A 17,708-nucleotide genomic window follows, 5' to 3' on the forward strand; every position below is an offset into this window, starting at 1 on the left:
GAATTGAACTCAGGACCTCTGGAAGAACAGTGTTCTTAACCGCTGAGCCATCTCTCCAGCCCTGGTTTTTTTATTGAGATTATTTGGATGCTTGAATATTCACAAAATAAATAAATATGCCAGGCAATGGTAGCATACAGCTTTAATCACAGTACTCAGGGAGGCAGAGACAAGTGGATCTCTGTGAGTTCAAGGCCAACCTGGTCTACAGGGTGAGGTTTTTTTTTTTTTTTTTTTTTTTTTTTTTTTTTTTTTTTTTTTTTTTTTGGTTTTTCGAGACAGGGTTTCTCTGTAGCTTTGGAGCCTGGCCTGGAACTAGCTCTTGTAGACCAGGCTGGCCTCGAACTCCCAGAGATCCTCCTGCCTCTGCCTCCCGAGTGCTGGGATTAACGGCGTGCGCCACCGCCGCCTGGCTACAGAGTGAGTTCTAAGACAGCTAGAGATACACAGAGAAACCCTGTGTCAAAAAATAAATAAACAAAAAATAATTAAAATAAATAAATCTTAATTTTATTAATTTATTCATTTTATGTGTTTTGCTTGCATGTATGTATGTGCACCATATGTATTCTTGGTTCCTATGGAGATAAGAAAACGGCATTGGATCCCTGTAATTGGTGTCACAGATGGTTGTGAGCTACCATATAGATGCTGGGAACTGAACTTTGGTCTTTTGCAAGAGCAACAGGTGTGCTTTACGACTGAGCCATCTATCCAGCATCAACCTTTTTTTTTTTTTTTAAAGGACATAGCTATTCAAGATTTCTTGGCTTGTTAGTATATGCCATTAACAGAAATTGTTATCTAAGTTGTGTACATGATACTAAAATTCTCTTATTCCTTTTAATGTGTAAAGGATCTTTAACTTTGAAACTTTATGTATCAGATCTCAGGAGCTGCTCTACTGTAGGATCCCAAAACCAGAAGAAACATCTCAGATTTTACTGGAGGGTAGTTCTGGCTGGCTGGGTATACATAGCAATTTCTCCCAGAGACTAGAAAAAGGCAGGTGTGAAGAGGGTCCTCCTATGTGGTAGGAGGATCATAAATTCAAGGGCAGCCTGGGCTGCAGAGCCCATCTCAAAAGCAAAGGCACACTTAACACAAAGCAAAGAGAAGGAGGTGGTAAAGTAGGAGCTTAAAATTGATGAAACAGCAAATGGAGAAACAGGAAATAGAGAACTACAGTCTGGCTACAGAAGAGAACATGTATTCGTGGGATGAAGGGAATGTTCCACATATCCTCGGTCCTTAGTGTCATGGCTTTCCCATCATGCTTCCTTCCCATCCTTCATTTTATTAAGTAGTTCTTGGCCTAAAACCAAAACAGGCCTTCTTTTCCTTATCCCCTTATGTGAGTGGCATAAACCGTGCCCGCTTCTGTACAGATACCATGCCCACCCACCCATCTTCCTAGCCTGTAAATTTTTCCTGAGATCCTCCTGTTGATGTCCTCTTGTAGGCATTCCTGCTGCCATCTTTAAATAAACATTCCCAGGGTAGAATTTAGTCCTGCAAATTAGACCTGCCCACCAAAGGCCCATCTTTAGTACTTTCTCCATAAGCCAATTTGAATTTATTAAATGTTTGTTTGCTTTGGCTGTTCTTTTTTCTTTTTCAAGACAGGGTTTCTCTGTAGCTTTGAAGCATGTTCTGGAACTAGCTCTTGCACATCAGGCTGGCCTCGAACTTACAGAGATCCGCCTGCCTCTGCCTCCCGAGTACTGGGATTAAAACTGTGCAACACCACTGCCCGACGACTGATCAAGTCTTAAGATGGTTTCTGCAGCTTCTGCTGATTGGCTGCCACATGTCCCACCTGTCCCAGCTTTCTCCAATTCTGCCTCAGAACTTCTGCTAGATCATCTGTTCTCAGCAGTACTCAATGCTAGCTTTACTCTCCTAATGACTTTGGATTTGTTGCCTCAGAGATTTCTCCCTTGTTTTTACTATCAACAAACTTACTTCATTCAGTAAAATCTAATTATTTACATTCCTGAGCAGCTGCCTGAGAGGAGCGGCTGACTGAAGCGTTGTCTATCACAGTAGTCTGTGGAGAAGCACTTCCTGCACTGCGACCATAACCTGACACAGTTTCTGTATTGAACACAACAGATCTCCATGTCCACTGTACCGCCAGCTTCCCACCCACCCTCAAACGGACACACCATGTTCATAGTTTTGAGAGCGCTTAAATAGGTAAAGGAATATAAAAAAACTTGGCACATAATTCGGATGGAAATGTGAATTCCAATTTCTCAGAGAATATGAACAAAGGAAACATACTGTGCTTGGAAAAATACAAAGTTCCTGCAGTTAAAATTGTGGAATGTACTTTTAACAACACTTCCTGCAGTTAAAATTGTGGAATGTACTTTTAACAACACGAACAGAATTGTCCAACTACCCATTTGAGAAACCAGAATCATCCATTCATTGTAGAACGTGAAATATGCTAGGTGCTCGGATACTTTAAATGATTTTTTTTTTTCTGTGAGGGACTACATCTGAGTAATCTTTACTATCTCTTTCTTTTGAGGACTACAAAGGAAGGGGTCAAAAGTATCAAGCCAGGGCGTGGGAAGATAGCTTAGTCAGTAAAGCTCTTGTCTTGCAAGCTCCAGACAAAATCCACATAAAAGAGTTGGGTGTGGCATCAAACACGTGTAAACCTAGCTGTGGTGAGCTGGGAAGCAGGGACAGGTAGAGCCACGGGACTTGCTGCCTGACTTACTTGATAACATTCCAGACCAAGTGATCGACCCCAGTCTCAAACAAAAGTGACAGGCGTCTGAGTATCTGAGATGCCCTCTGACCTCCACAGCCATGTGCACACACGCATGCACATACCTGCACAGCACATGTACTCCTCTCTACATAAACACACACACTCAAGTACAAAGTATTAACCTGGAAATTTTGTGCGGCAGGTACTGGAACTCAAACCCAGGGCTTGCTTGCTTTATTTATTTATTTATTTATTTATTTATTTATTTATTTATTTATTTTTGGGGTTTTCGAGATAAGGTTTCTCTGTAGCTTTGGTGCCTGTCCTGGAACTAGCTCTTGTAGACCAGGTGAGCCTGGAACTCACAGAGATCCACCTGCCTCTGCCTCCCAAGTGCTGGGATTAAAGGCGGGTGCCACCACCTCCCGGCTCTGAACCCAGGACTTTATGCATGCTAGGCAGGCACTCTTACCACTGATCTGTACCCTCAGCCATGAAAAATATCCATCCTTACAATAAAAGTGTTCTGAACCGAGCGGGCCCATGTTACTTAAGGAAGGTCCTTCCTGTGAACCCGCTGGTGGATGTGGAGATTGGAGCTCTGGCTGAAGCCCTTCCCACACTTGCTGCACTCATAGGGCTTCTCTCCAGTGTGCACTCTCTGATGGATGAGGAGTTTGGAGCTCTGGCTGAAGCCCTTCCCACACTTGCCACAGTGGTAGGGCTTTTCCCCGGTGTGCACTCTGAGGTGGATGCGCAGGTCTGAGCTCTGGCTGAAGCCCTTCCCACACTCACAGCACTGGTAAGGCTTCTCTCCCGTGTGGGTACACCGGTGGATGTGGAGGTTGGAGCTCTGGCTGAAGCCCTTCCCACATTCTCCACACTTGTACGGTCTCTCTCCCGTGTGGACACGCTGGTGGATGTGCAGGTTTGACCGCTGGCTGAAGCTCATGCCGCAGTCTTTACACTCATAGGGCTTCTCTCCAGTGTGGACCCTCTGGTGTATGTGCAGCTTGGAGCCCTGACTAAAGCCCTTCCCACACCGGTCACACTTGTAAGGTTTCTCCCCTGTGTGGACTGCGTGATGGACAAGCAGACTTGAGCTCCTGGTGAAGCCCTTCCCGCATCTGTCACACTTGTAAGGTTTCTCATCCATGTGGACCGCTTGATGGACAAACAAACAGGCTTGCTCCTGGAAGCCCGTCCCACACTGCTCATGCCCGCAGCTCTTTCCTTTCAGGTGGGGTCTCTGATGTGAAGTTCTCATCACACTGACCACAGGGGCATAGTTTCTCTGAAGTGAGTTTTCTTGACGAGATGACCATCTGGGTTGTGATAAGTGCCTTCCCGAAGTCACTACAGTAACAGGGTTCCTTTGTGTGCTTTCTCTGAAGACTGCAGGGGACTAATGGTGGCTTCCATCTACAGATGTCTTCACTGTCACAGTCAAAGGGAACGAAAGAGTCTTTGAACTGGACATTTTGGCAAGTTGTCTCACCAGGGAACCATGGAGGTACCCATTCTGTTACAGGTGTAAGTTTAACTTGAAGATTCTCTGAACAGTGGTCTGTGGGATGACACCCACCCCCTTATTTCTTTCCTCAGTTCCTTTTTCCTCTGAGTCTCAGCTTGGGACTTAAGACATACATATTTCTCACCTTCAGTGTTTGTGAAATCACTGGCTGGAATCTATTTCAACATGTTTGTACTTATTGGAGATTCACAATATAAATTCAATTCCCAGGTACTGACTGACCATTTCTTCCAAAATCAGCCACTAGGAAAACCACTATAGGAGATCTGAAGTTTTCCCCCTCTCTCTTTAAATAATTTTATCTCATTTGCTTAAGTGTTGTGCCTGCATGTCTGTGCGCCATATGCCTGCCTGGTATTTATGGAGATCCGAAGAGGTCATGGGATCCCCTAGAACTGGAGTTACGGACGGCTGTGAGTCACCATGTGGGTGCTGAGAACTGAACTTGCAAGACCACTGGGGCTTGTAGTCTCTGAGTCATCCTTCCAGCTCCCTGAAGGCCTCTTGAAGACTCCATGGAACTGTTTGGCTCTCCTGGGAAATAGAGAATTCAGTGGTAAGAAGAAAGAATTCCAGAATAGGAGGATCCAAGGCCTGAACACTTGGTAATTTACCCAAAATTTAGCTTGCTTGCTTCTCCTCTCTCTCTTCCTTTCCTTTTTCTTTCTGGTGGTGCTGGGATTGAACCAAGGATCCCGTGCATGCTAGTCAAATACTCCAGCGCTGTACTACAGCCTCAGCCCTTACTTTGTGCTTATATCTTTTGGGTTGTCATTGGGAGAGGGAAACCTGGGTTCAGAAGAAAGGCATTTCTTCTCCACTTTTAAGCAGAGCTGGCAAGATATTCTTCTATTCCTGTGAAAGACCAGGAGGCCTTCACCTTGCCACAAGGAGCATTTCATTCCATTTCACTTATTTTTGACTAGATGTCCATTTAATCAGTCTATTACTTTCATAACTGTTAGAGCTATAAGAAACAAAATAGAAATCTTTTTTGCCTGACAAGTTAGTTCTGGGATGAAAGACAGATACCATCAACAATGATAATACCAAACTAAAGCCTATAAACATATTAATATAATATACTGTAAGCCAGCCAGCTGTGGGAGAAGACTGCAGGCACTAAAACTCAACCCTTCGTGCCTCAAGAGTTCAGAAAGAAAAAACAGGAAAAAAAAAGTACAAAGAGGAAAGAAAATGTGACCCATTTAGGGTAAGTTACAGCTCAGATGGAAGGGTCCTAGCAGTTAGAAGCCAAAGAATATCACACTGCACAACAAACGTCACACAAGAGGGTCATTGGAAGGGAAAACCCACGAGGGTGGCTGCCTCTGCTCGGGCGTGAAACAGCAGAGAACGGAGCGGAAGGCAGGGTTTAAACAGTTTCTTGGAGAGTGGGGGGGGTGTGGACCTTTTCAGAGTGCAGCCTTCCAGGGTGGGACTGGTGGGCTTTCAAGTTCAGAGCTTGGGCTTTGTAGAGTGCGGGTTGGGTTCAGCTAGTAGGGCAGTTATGAGTGTTCTGTGGGTGGAACCTGGCAGTTGGAGGTCCTCAGGGGGAGGGGCCTGGCCACTAGTGTGTCTCAAGGGGACACATTTAGGGAAATTGAAAGTAGCTCATTTTAAGAAGCAACAGCCCCTAAACCCCAACCCCTCCTCTCAAGGCGACCGTTGGCTTTAGAGATTGTGGTCCCTGAGTCAGGTCAAACTTACTCCAGAATAGCTGTTCCTCTGTCCAGAATGTTCTTGTCATTCAGGTCTCAGCCAAGCCTTCCCGAAGAGGTACTTCCTTGACCATCAAATCCAGAGTGTGCTCCCTACCCCTTTTCTGGGTTTAAATTATGTAGCTTATCTTGTCTGTCCACATTCTTGCCTTGGCTCATTCCCATCAAAGTTCCCCAGCACAGAGAAGCTGACATTTATTCCCCAAGGCCTCACGCAGGGCCTGGCACATGAAAGGAATCCAATTATTCAATCATTAAACTTCATGAGTCTCCTATCCAGGATTGTGTCTGATGGAGTAATATTTCTTTTTTTTAAAAATATTTATTTATTTATTATGTATACAATATTCTGTCAGTATGTATGCCTGCAGGCCAGAAGAGGGCACCAGACCTCATTACAGATGGTTGTGAGCCACCATGTGGTTGCCGGGAATTGAACTCAGGACCTTTGGAAGAGCAGGCAATGCTCTTAACCACTGAGCCATCTCTCCAGCCCCTGATGGAGTAATATTTCTCACACTACCTGTGGTGAAGAATGATTTTGTTGTTTTATAAGCATTCACTTTCAATTTCTATTGCTTATGCCTTCAGGGTTGGTACCAGCCAACAAGCCACACTGAAAAGCAGAGTGTCAGAATGATAGGCGCTCAATGGAGCCCAAAGTTCAGTCGTGTGTCAGGAAAGAGCTGTGTCTCAGAGGGCAGTGCCGTCTCACAAGCTGGATTAGTTAAAACAGTTCTCACCCGCCGGGCGGTGGTGGTGCACGCCTTTAATCCCAGCACTCGGGAGGCAGAGGCAGGCGGATCTCTGTGAGTTCGAGACCAGCCTAGTCTACAAGAGCTAGTTCCAGGACAGGCTCCAAAGCCACAGAGAAACCCTGTCTCGAAAAACCAAAAAAACAAAACAAAACAAAACAAAAAAACAAAACAGTTCTCACCCAAGGCTGAGGTGGCAACTCAGGAAACAGAACAGCCTGCAGGAGATGTGGCTAACTTACTGTGGGAGAGGGGACTAACAGTCTAAGGCCAAGTGTAGAGGAAGGCCAGAATACGAGTCTCCTACTCCTACTGGACAAACGCCAGCCACACTGTTTGGAGCTACAGCTAGGCCATCATGTGACTTTCCACTTCCATCTCAAAGTCTCTCCTACAGTCTCTAGTGGTTCAGTTAGGGGTGGGAAAGAGGATTGCAGAGGAGTCATGCAAAGAAGGCACAGTCTACCTCAGTACTTTCCACATTGCTTCTGCTCGTTCAATCACTTCATTTATTTATTTATTTATTTATTTATTTATTTATTTATTTATTTATTTATTATGTGTACAATATTCCTTCCATGTATGCCCGCAAGCCAGAAGGGGGCGCCGGGTCTCATTATAGATGGCTGTGAGACACCATGTGGTTGCTGGGAATTGAACTCAGGACCTCTGGGAGAGCAGTCAGTGCTCTTAACCACTGGGCCATCTCTCCAGCCCCTCGTTCAATCACTTCTATCCACTCCAGAACTTCCAGCCTCAGACCGAGTCGCAAGACCCTTTCTGAAGCATTGGGATGCACCAGGGACCTCCTCCTGGGACATCACAGCATCTTTGGCATACCTTTGTTATGACTGGCTGTACGATTCTAATTTTTTTTTTGTTTTTTTGTTTTTTTTTGTTTTTTGAGACAGGGTTTCTCTGTAGTTTGGCTGTACGATTCTAAATGACAGGGACATGCTCAGCTAAGCTTTAAATGCCCAGTAACTGGCACAACTGACTTGGGTTCTAGTTGACAAATCTTCAGTTTAGAAAATAATGAGATGGCCGGGCGATGGTGGTGCACGCCTTTAATCCCAGCACTCGAGAGGCAGAGGCAGGCGGAACTCTGTGAGTTTGAGACCAGCCTGGTCTACAGAGCTAGTTCCAGGACAGGTTCCAAAGCCACAGAGAAACCCTGTCTCAAACAACCAAAAAAAAAAAAAAAAAAAAAAAAAAAAAAAAAAAAAAAAAAAAAAAGAAAGAAAATAATGAGATAAAAGCCAGGCAGCGATGGCGCACACCTTTAATCCCAGCACTCGGGAGGCAGAGGTAGGAGGATCTCTGTGAGTTCGAGGCCAGCCTGGTCTATAAGAGCTAGTTCCAGGACAGGTTCTAAAACTACAGCGAAACCCTGTCTCAGAAAATCAAAAACTCGTTAGTGACAGCTAACGTGGAATTTCGCAGTCATTGGACACTATGCAGAACCGGACGATACGATTTGCTAGGTAATACATTTTAATACCCCAACGCCCTTGTTCCCCTTTGTATTGCATACCCAATCTCATAATGAAGCGTGACAATAAAGAGAAAAATCACATGGTACATGATCTGACTCTAGGCAGGTACTCAATGCCAATGTCCTATTTTGTTCTAAGAAAACCTGTGTCCAGCTCAGAGACGAGGCATTTTTGGCGAAACTCCAAACCACCCTGAACTTCATCACATTCTCAGGCTGGGGCAGATTATTCGAAAGATAGTTCTCTAGGGCATGCCCATCTCCTCAGACTTCCCTAATTCTGTACTTAGGTTCTGGAATAGGCTTTCTCAGGTTCTATGTGTCTTCTCTAAATGTGTATTCCAGCTACCCAATACCCCTTCCCTGACCTCTTCTCCTTAGAAATCTAACCGGTTTCCAGAATGCAGGTGGCAGTGCTGCGCAGCCTAAATCTCGGTATCCCTCAGGATCTCTCAGGAGTTCCTCGTGGTGTCCTGATGTCCACCAACACCATCTTTGAGAAAAGGCCAAGTCATTCGACAGGAGCGGAGAAGGCTAGCTAACTAACCACGAAGTCCTCAGATCCGCCCAGGCCAAAGCTCGACCGAGCAAGAGGAGGGTGTCCTCAGAGCAGCGGTTTGCTCTGTGGCAGGAAGAGCCTGGCCTCCGTGGGGTGGCCTTGTCCCGGGGCGTGATCCGGGGTACCGCGGCTGCTAGCACGTGGGGCCACGGCCACAGGGCGCGTTCCTAGCATCTGAGCCTGGCTCCGGGTCGCGGCATCCCCTCGTCTGCACCAAGACACTACTGTCTGCCCCTGAGGCAGCCCAGCCCTGCTCACCTCCGTAGGTAGGATTCACAACTGGAAACGCAGGACTCCGGGGCATCATCGAGGACTGGAACTACAAGTCCCAGCAGGCCGCGGGCGGTGAAGCGCTACTTCCGAGTCCACTTCCGGAGACGGTGGGCCAGCGCTACTTTGGCGATCCAGCAACTTGTGGTGGAAGTGTGGGTCCTGCGTGGTTCAAGTTGTTTTTAGCTCTTTTCAGACACATACGAGTAATTTCATAATACCCAAATATAGTTTTCATTTGTTAAAATGCTGCTGGAGGGGAAATAACCAGTATAATATCGTCTTCAACCTTAAAAATCTTCTGAAGCTGTTACTAACTACTCCACGTGAGCAATGTAGTGCAAGCATATAATCTCATGACCAGGGAGGCTGAGGCAGGAGGATCGTGAATTCGAGAAGCCCATGGCAGAAATTTAAACAAAGAAAAGAATTGGTCACTGTATATTTCATGCTCTTATCTCTGGAGGACCGTTTCCAGATCCATATGGTGAGCTTACCACCGCCTATAATTCTAACCCTGCACATCTTCAGGCCTCAGGAGCCTATGTTCACATGTACACACCCCTTCCCACACGCATAAAATAAATTATTTTATAAAACCAACAATTTAATGTATTCAGATATAAAGAACTAAAAAAGTAGATCATAAACTTGATTTAATAGATCAATGGACTCCCAGATCAGAATATATATTCTGTTGTTGTTTGTTTTGTTTTTTGAGACAGGGTTTCTCTGTAGCTTTGGAGCCTGTCCTGGAATTCCCTCTGTAGACCAGGCTCGAGCTCACAGAGATCTGACTGTCTCTGTTTCTCGAGTGCTGGAATTAAAGCCGTGTGCCACCTTTTTAGCAAAAAGAGGCACAGTGATTGATGCCATTATTTCTGAAAGAAAATGTCAGCAAAGTTCTATGGAATTAATGGTGTTATTTTGTAGTTAAGTTTCACTTACCAAAAGGACTTCAGAATGCTTTCCTGGTGTGTTCTGTCTTCTCCCAAAAGGGTCTTCAGGTAAACCTGTGTCATGCATGTCCAACCTATAGCCCACATGTGCCTCTGGGAAAGCTGTGTATGTAGCCCAATACAAAAATCATAATTCTCAAACATGAGACTATTTTTGCAATTTGTGATTCAATTATACAGTTTGTCCATTTATCTTCATGTGCATGCGTGTGGGCATTCTCTGCTGCCGTGTGTGGTGGTCAAAGGACACCTTGCAGGAGTCAGTTCTTTCTACTATGTGGGCCCTAGCCATTGAGCTCAGGTTCTAAGCCTTGGCCGTAGGCATTTTAACCGGATGGTCCAATTGCACCATTTTTGAACGTGACCTTTGTAAATGACAACAAACTTTGGCTAAGGCCTAGGGTAACAGACCATTTTCAGAGGCAGGAAAATTTTCAAAACCGTCTTACCTTGTCTTGGCAAGATTTGACAGTCTTTTTCCTTGTTTCCTGCTTATCCATTCTGGATACCATGTACCTTGTCAGCATTCAAACATCCAGGGTCTCTTGAATTTTTTTTTTTGTTTGTTTTTGTTTTTCGAGACAGGGTTTCTCTGTGGTTTTGGAGCCTGTCCTGGCACTAGCTCTTGTAGTTTTGTTAAATAAAACAAAACTCCATTTTTTTTAAATAAAATGTGTAAAATAACCCTGTTCAAGGAAATTCAAGTCCCCCTAGAAACTTCAGCACTTCTTGAAATCAAAATATTCTTCCTAGAAACACGGCCCTGTATTAGCCAATCATGTAACAATGGGAGGCCCAGCCCTAGCCACTCAGAGTAAGCCACACAGCTCTTGGCAGTAGGCATGAGGATCCAGCTGCATCCCTGCTGGCTATGCTTGCCTGTTGCCACAGCTGCACACCCTTCTGCACAAGGAAAACTTTTTGCCTTGCTGAAATACTTTGAATTCTGTGGTCATTTTTTGTTTTGTTTTGTTTCTGTTTTTTCAAGACAGAGTTTATCAATAACTGTGGAGCCAGTCCTGAAACTTGTTCTATAGACCAGGGTGGCCTTGAACTCACACCTACCTCGCTTCCTGAGCCTTCATCCAGATCTGTGGTCATTTTTTTTTTTTTTTTTTTTTTGGTTTTTCGAGACAGGGTTTCTCTGTGGTTTTGGAGCCTGTCCTGGCACTAGCTCTTGTAGACCAGGCTGGTCTTGAACTCACAGAGATCCGCCTGCCTCTGCCTCCTGAGTGCTGGGGTTAAAGGCGTGCACCACCACTGCCCAGGCCAGTCTACGTTTTTATTTTTGGTTGGTTACCAAAATAGTACTGACTCAAATCCTGCTGAGTCATTTCCTAGCCTTAAAACAGAGACCCTTACATTCACACACTGTTCTCAAGAATTCCAATTTCTTTCCCACAACCCCCACACACTTTTAAGGCAGGAGGTGTAAATGATTCCTATACAGGGAGGTCAGAAAGTCTGGGCAGGGGGTTTCTGTCTTTTTTTTTTTTTTTTTTTTTGGTTTTTCGAGACAGGGTTTCTCTGTGGCTTTGGAGCCTGTCCTGGAACTAGCTCTGTAGACCAGGCTGGTCTCGAACTCACAGAGATCCGCCTGCCTCTGCCTCCCAAGTGCTGGGATTAAAGGCGTGCGCCACCGCCCGGCTTGTAGCATTGTTTTGCTGGAGGGGCTTTGCAGCCATCCCATGACTTTGGCCACAAGATACCTCAGACACACCTGAGGCTCCTGTATTATTGTGTATTGCAAACTATACATAATAAAGGACTAGAGGCGTGAGGGTGTGTGATGCTTCCTTTCAGTAAGACATGGAAATTAGATTAGGGACCTTGGTATGAGGAAATACTTTGTATAATATCAATAAATACACCTTTGTACAGCTCTTCAGGGTTCAGTCCATCGGAAGAAGCTAGTTCCAGGACAGGCTCCGAAACCGCAGAGAAACCCTGTCTCGAAATACCAAAAAGAAAAAAAAAATTCTACAGATGATGGAAGACAATTACTGGTCCCACAATGATTCTACAAGGTCAAAGAACTTCAGGCAAACAGCTGTTCATTTTAATGTCTACCCCAGATACAGTGACTCTGCTAAGTTCCTACAACAAGTGACAACTGAAAACTCATTTGTGAACTGTATATCTCCCTCCCTGCAAAGCTAAGGACACGCCATAGAAAAAGGAATGGAAGAATGGAAAAGCTGGGTTCCTAGCCAGGATTAGATGTCAAGACCCCGTTGCTGTAGATATTACACACTTTGGATACAGGGCACAGAAATGAAGCTGGAGCCAGGCTGGACGCTTCCTCCCTGCTAATGAGTGTTCACGAGGTCAGAGGTGCTGTGCAGGCTACTGCCCGAGAACAGTCATCAACAGCCTTACCTACTTGTATATCTATCATGGCTGCTGCCCGAGAACAGTCATCAACAGTCTTACCTATGTGTACATCCATCATGCTGTGATACAAACCTGTCAGCCAGGAGGCCACTGATTGATAGAATAATTGCATGACTTTTTAGGCGACCAACTGTTTTCTGTTTGGATCTAAGGCCTGCTCCCTGGAAGCGAGTACATGCCTGATATGGTAAACCTGGTCAACAGCTTATGGGTGCTGAACTCGCAGGCCACGGTGGGGACTGGGGGAGTTTACTACTGAGCTTTTGCTAAACGGACATGTGGTCAAACTACCTTCTCATGGGTATTTTATACCCATGGGCTAGTGTTGCTGTCAGTATTAACCAGGAAAGCTTCTCATTGTCAAGGGTTTATGCAGACTCATAACTTTTCAAAACGTCAAGAATAAGTGATTGCTAAGTCCTCAGCCCTGAATGGGCATCTGTAATACCCTGTCCAAGGCCCATAGGATACTGCAGAAGAGGTTGTGTTGTGGACAGACTGGGAGCCAGAGGATGGCGAGGAGCGCTGTGAGATGCCATCTTCTGGATGTGATGTGGCCATTACTGTAATGGTTTAAGTAAAATGTGCAGGTCCCCAATATTTAATCCAACCCTGCTTTACCTGTTAAGTTGAGAGCCAGTACAGTCAAGCTTGGACCCAGCTCTCCAGGCAGATTCTATACTGTAGCTGTACCTGATAAACAGCTCTCAACTGCTCAGAGATCTGGGGAATATGACATTTAAATATTTAATTATTAAAAGACTTTTCATAACAAAAGGAGACAGGTTGGCTTTTAGGAGAAGCACTCTATTTCCTCCAAAAAAGACAGAAGACGAGGCTGGGTGGTGATGGCGCACACCTTTAATCCCAGCACTCGGGAGGCAGAGGCAGCAGATCTCTGTGAGTTTGAGGCCAGCCTGGTCTATAAGAGTTAGTTCCAGGACAGGCTCCAAAACTATGGAGAAACCCTGTCTCAAAAAAAAAATAAATAAAAAAAAATTAAATAAAAAAGAAAAGAAAAGACAGAAGACAAATGGGCACAAAACAATGTCCATCTGCACTTCATTTCAACTGTCAAGTGCTGAGCACTGGGCAAAACTGCCTTTCATCTAAACTGAAGATCACCAGACAGTGGACAGAATTCCTGGAATCGACAGCCTAGCTGCTCAGGTCAAGCTGCTTGTCTTCCTACAGATTTCTTAGCCCACAGGGTCTTCTGGAGCCTGACAGCGAAAGGCTGGGATTGAAAATAGCTGCCTCGTGGATCCGATCAATCTTGTTGACAGCAGTAGCAGTGGCAGAGAGCTAGTGGAGTGAGGGTTTATACCATAGCTGAAAATGTGAAAACTCACAAAAACGGTGACACCACAAGGCTTATGGGGGGGGGAACGTCTCCCCTCTATAGGTGGGGTGTGAAACAGCCGTGAACACCACAGGGCTTGTAGAAGAGTGTCCTCTATCTACAGGCGCAGTGGTAAAGCCTGACTGGTTCTGGTGCGGGTGATTCGGAAGCTAGAGAGGCTTGAGGCTGCTCCGAGCAGCCTCTCACAGTGGGGACCACTGATGAGTGGTCCAAAAGAAAAAAAAAAAAAAGAAAAAAAGAAGTAAAAGGAGAAAGAAAAATCTGAGGGACTCTGGGCCCCCAGTCAAATGCACTGCACAGTGTGTGCAGTGCTAGCATGGGAGGACTGACCCCGGGTCATCTGGTCACTTTTTTTTTTTTTTTTTTTTTTTTGTTTTTCGAGACAGGGTTTCTCTGTGGCTTTGGAGCCTGTCCTGGAACTAGCTCTTGTAGACCAGGCTGGTCTCGAACTCACAGAGATCCGCCTGTCTCTGCCTCCCAAGTGCTGGGATTAAAGACGTGCGCCACCACCGCCCAGCTCTGGTCACGTTTTTAACCATGGAAAGCAGCAAAGGGCTCAACTGTAGCTGTGAAGGCTATGGTTGGGGGCTGGAAGGGAAAAACTCACTACCGAAGCTTCTGGTGTGCATAGAGGTCAGCACTCAGGCAGATGGAACACATGGTTGTTGTGGAAAAAATACCCGGTTCCAGATCCTGACCCCTGGAGGGGGCGGGAGTTTGATGGCACTAATGTAATGGTTTAAGGAAAATGCTACAGGTCCCTGAGTGGCGGCAGTGGGCAGCAGGCCATGAGACCTGAGGTCCCCAAGCGGTGGCAGGCAGCAGGCAGAGGGTCCCTAGATCTGAGCAGGCCACGGGAAGGCAGCTGGGTCCCAGGCAGGAAGCTACATAGTGGGTGAGAGATTGAGATGGATAGGCACGCCATGCAGAGCAAAGTTGTATATTTATTTAGTGGGTTATGGAAGAGAAGGGGAGAAGGGGGAAGAGCAAAGACACACACACACACAGACAGAGAGACACACAGAGAGATACAGAGAGAGAGACAGAGAGGGGGAAAGGGGAGAAGTGGGGAGAAGGGAGAGACAGAAGTTGCCTCTTTGGGAGAGAGATGGGGGGGGGTAAAGGGACTCAGGCTGGAAGCTGAAGATCAGCTTGTCTTGGCAGATGGGAGGGAGTGGCATGGTTTGTCTCTTAAAGGGGCAGGCCAGGCCATTGCAATTACAATTATGAACACAGAAATGGTAGATACCTGCATAAAAGCTGCTTCAAATGAAGATGTGGAAACAGAAGAGGGACTGGTTGGGAGAAAAGGGGGACAGCAAGAACACACACAGAATAAACAAACAAATGTTGAAAGACCATATTCTAGACTGCAAAGCAAGTCTTACTAATACAGGAAATCTAAACAATTTATTGTATTGTGTTAGATCACAGTGCAACAAAACCAGAAATAATAGAAGAGAAACCACAGGAACTACATAGTTACTTAGAGGCTTAAGAATACACTTTTTTTTTTTTTTTTTTGGTTTTTCGAGACAGGGTTTCTCTGTGGTTTTGGAGCCTGTCCTGGAACTAGCTCTGTAGACCAGGCTGGTCTCGAACTCACAGAGATCCGCCTGCCTCTGCCTCCCAAGTGCTGGGATTAAAGGCGTGCGCCACCACCGCCCGGTAAGAATACACTTTTTTATGACCAGTGAGTCTTTGAAGAAATTTGGGAGGATGTCCTTAATTTCCTGCCTTAAACAAAAATGAAAACATGGCTTACCAGAGCATTTGGGATACAGTTAAGTCATTCTAAATTTATGGCTGAGTGTTCTTTTTTTTAATTGGTAAATCTTTTATTTTTTTGTTTTTTTTAAAGACTTATGTATACAGGATTCTTCCTGCATGTATGCCTTCAGGCCAGAAGAGGGTACCAGATCTCATTACTGATGGTTGTGAGCTCCATGTGGTTGCTGGGAATTGAACTCAGGACCTTTGAAATCTGGTGCCCTCTTCTGGCTTGCAGCATACATACAGACAGAACACTGTAAATACAATTAATAAATTAATCTTAAAAAAAAAAACAAACTGGAAAATTTTAGAAGAAACAAATTCCTAAACACACAACTTACCAAGATAAAATCAGGAGGGTATTAACCCTTAGACTAAAGACCCATAGGTTTGAGATGAAGCAGAAATAAAGTCTTCTTAAGGGGCTGGAGAGATGGTTCAATTAGGAAAATGCTTGCCACCCAAGAGTAAGGACTTGAGTGCTGATCTTCGGCACCCCAAAAATAGACGGACATGGCTGCCATGTACCTATAATTCCAGTGCTGGGGAGGCAGAGAAAGGAGCGTCTTAGAGATTTACTGGTCAGAGAGTATAATCAAACGCCTGAACCATAGGTACAGTGAGAGAGTCAGTCCGATAAGGATGGGGAAAGCAATTTAGGAACATGTCCAATACTGACTCCACATGGCTACGTGTTATCTAGTTTATTACAAATGGAAATATTCCCTTCACAAGGGGTGGGGACTTGGGAACACAGGTTAACACAATGTCATAGGTCTGGGAAAGTGGAATTTTTTTTGGGGGGGGGGAGTGGAAACTTAACAATTCTTTTGAGATGTCTCTCTGCTTTACAGGAGGAGATTCTGACCAGCAGAGATGCAGAGAGGAGATTTCTCTGACCTGAAGAGTTGTCTGCAAGGTGTGCTTGCAGCCCCAGCAATACAGCTTTCTGTGTGTTGTGATCTGTATTGGGCTGGGCTTTTCAGTGGTGTGGCTGCATTTAAGACATCCCTGCTTCCATGAGTAACTCTGTACACATTACCAACTAGGACTTCAGTGAAGTCATTATTTTGGTTTGTCAGGAGTTCCCTTTTTGGATCTCTCTCTCTCTCTCTCTCTGTTGTTCTTCATAGGAAAAAGTCACAGAACACCATGTATGCATATACGCACCACCTCCACATGCATGCAACCATGTAACACAAAAATAAATACCACAAAGAAAATATTCCAGCTCTCTGCAAACTATTCCATGCAACAGAAGGAAAACTACCAAGCTTGTTCTACAAAGTCATGCTTAAGCGGTTACAGAACTAGACCAGGGTAAAAATAACAACAAAGGAAAACTACAGAGCACCTTCTCTGATGAATACAGATGCAAAAATACTCAATAAAATTCTTGCAAACTGAGCCAGGTGGTGGTGGGAGATGCCTTTAATCTCAGCATTCAGGGCAGAGGCAGGTGGATCTCTATGAGTTCGAGGCCAGCCTGGTCTATAGAGACCTGAGTTCCAGGACAGCCAGGACTGTTCCACAGAGAAACCCTGTCTTGAAAAAACAACAACAACAAATCTTACAAACTGAATGTATAAAAAGCCATTTATGAATTTCGATACCCAAGAGGCTGGAGAGATAGCTCAGAGCACTGGCTGCTCTTCCAGAGGTCCTGAGTTCAATACCCAGCAACTACATGTTGGCTCACATCTATCTTCTGACATGCAATTGTACATGCAAGTAGAACACTGTATACATAATAAATAAATAAAATCTTAAAAAATTCAATACCCTTCAGGACAAGGACCCTAAAGAAACTAGAAATAAAAGGAACATTTGTAATGAAGTCACCTCCAGTCCACATTATGCTAAATGAGGGAAGACTGAAAGCACTTCTTCTAAAATGAGAAGGACAGAGGGATGTCCACTCTGCACTTGCTTATTCATTATGGTGCTTAAAGTTTAGATAAAGCCATATGGCAGGAGAAGGGTGAAGGAGGTATACAATATGAAGAAGTCGAAGTAACCCTGCTTGGAGATGACAGGGCTCTTAAATAGCCCGCTAGAAAATTCCTAGTATGGACAAACATTTTCAGTGAGTAGTTGAATATAGAATCAACATAAAATATCATTAGCTTTTCTCTATACCAATAATGAACTTACTGG

At 44.9% G+C, this 17,708-nt stretch overlaps 1 protein-coding gene across 1 annotated transcript; it reads right to left on the reverse strand.

The window, feature by feature from the left end:
- Nucleotides 1–417: 417 nt before the first annotated feature.
- Nucleotides 418–9,106, reverse strand: Znf239 (zinc finger protein 239). Its single transcript, XM_057783761.1, has 2 exons — nucleotides 9,051–9,106; nucleotides 418–4,796 (listed from the first exon to the last, which is right to left on the reverse strand). The coding sequence occupies exon 2, from the start codon at nucleotides 3,993–3,995 to the stop codon at nucleotides 3,279–3,281; it is 717 nt and encodes a 238-aa protein (XP_057639744.1). The 5' UTR covers nucleotides 3,996–4,796; nucleotides 9,051–9,106; the 3' UTR covers nucleotides 418–3,278.
- Nucleotides 9,107–17,708: the final 8,602 nt, after the last annotated feature.

Source organism: Chionomys nivalis, chromosome 1, assembly GCF_950005125.1.
Source record: "Chionomys nivalis chromosome 1, mChiNiv1.1, whole genome shotgun sequence".
Taxonomy (NCBI): Eukaryota; Metazoa; Chordata; class Mammalia; order Rodentia; family Cricetidae; genus Chionomys; species Chionomys nivalis.

Coding starts and splice junctions, on each gene's coding strand:
- Znf239 (XM_057783761.1), bottom strand. CDS start 3,995: ATGAGAACTTCACATCAGAGACCCCACCTGAAAGGAAAGAGCTGCGGG.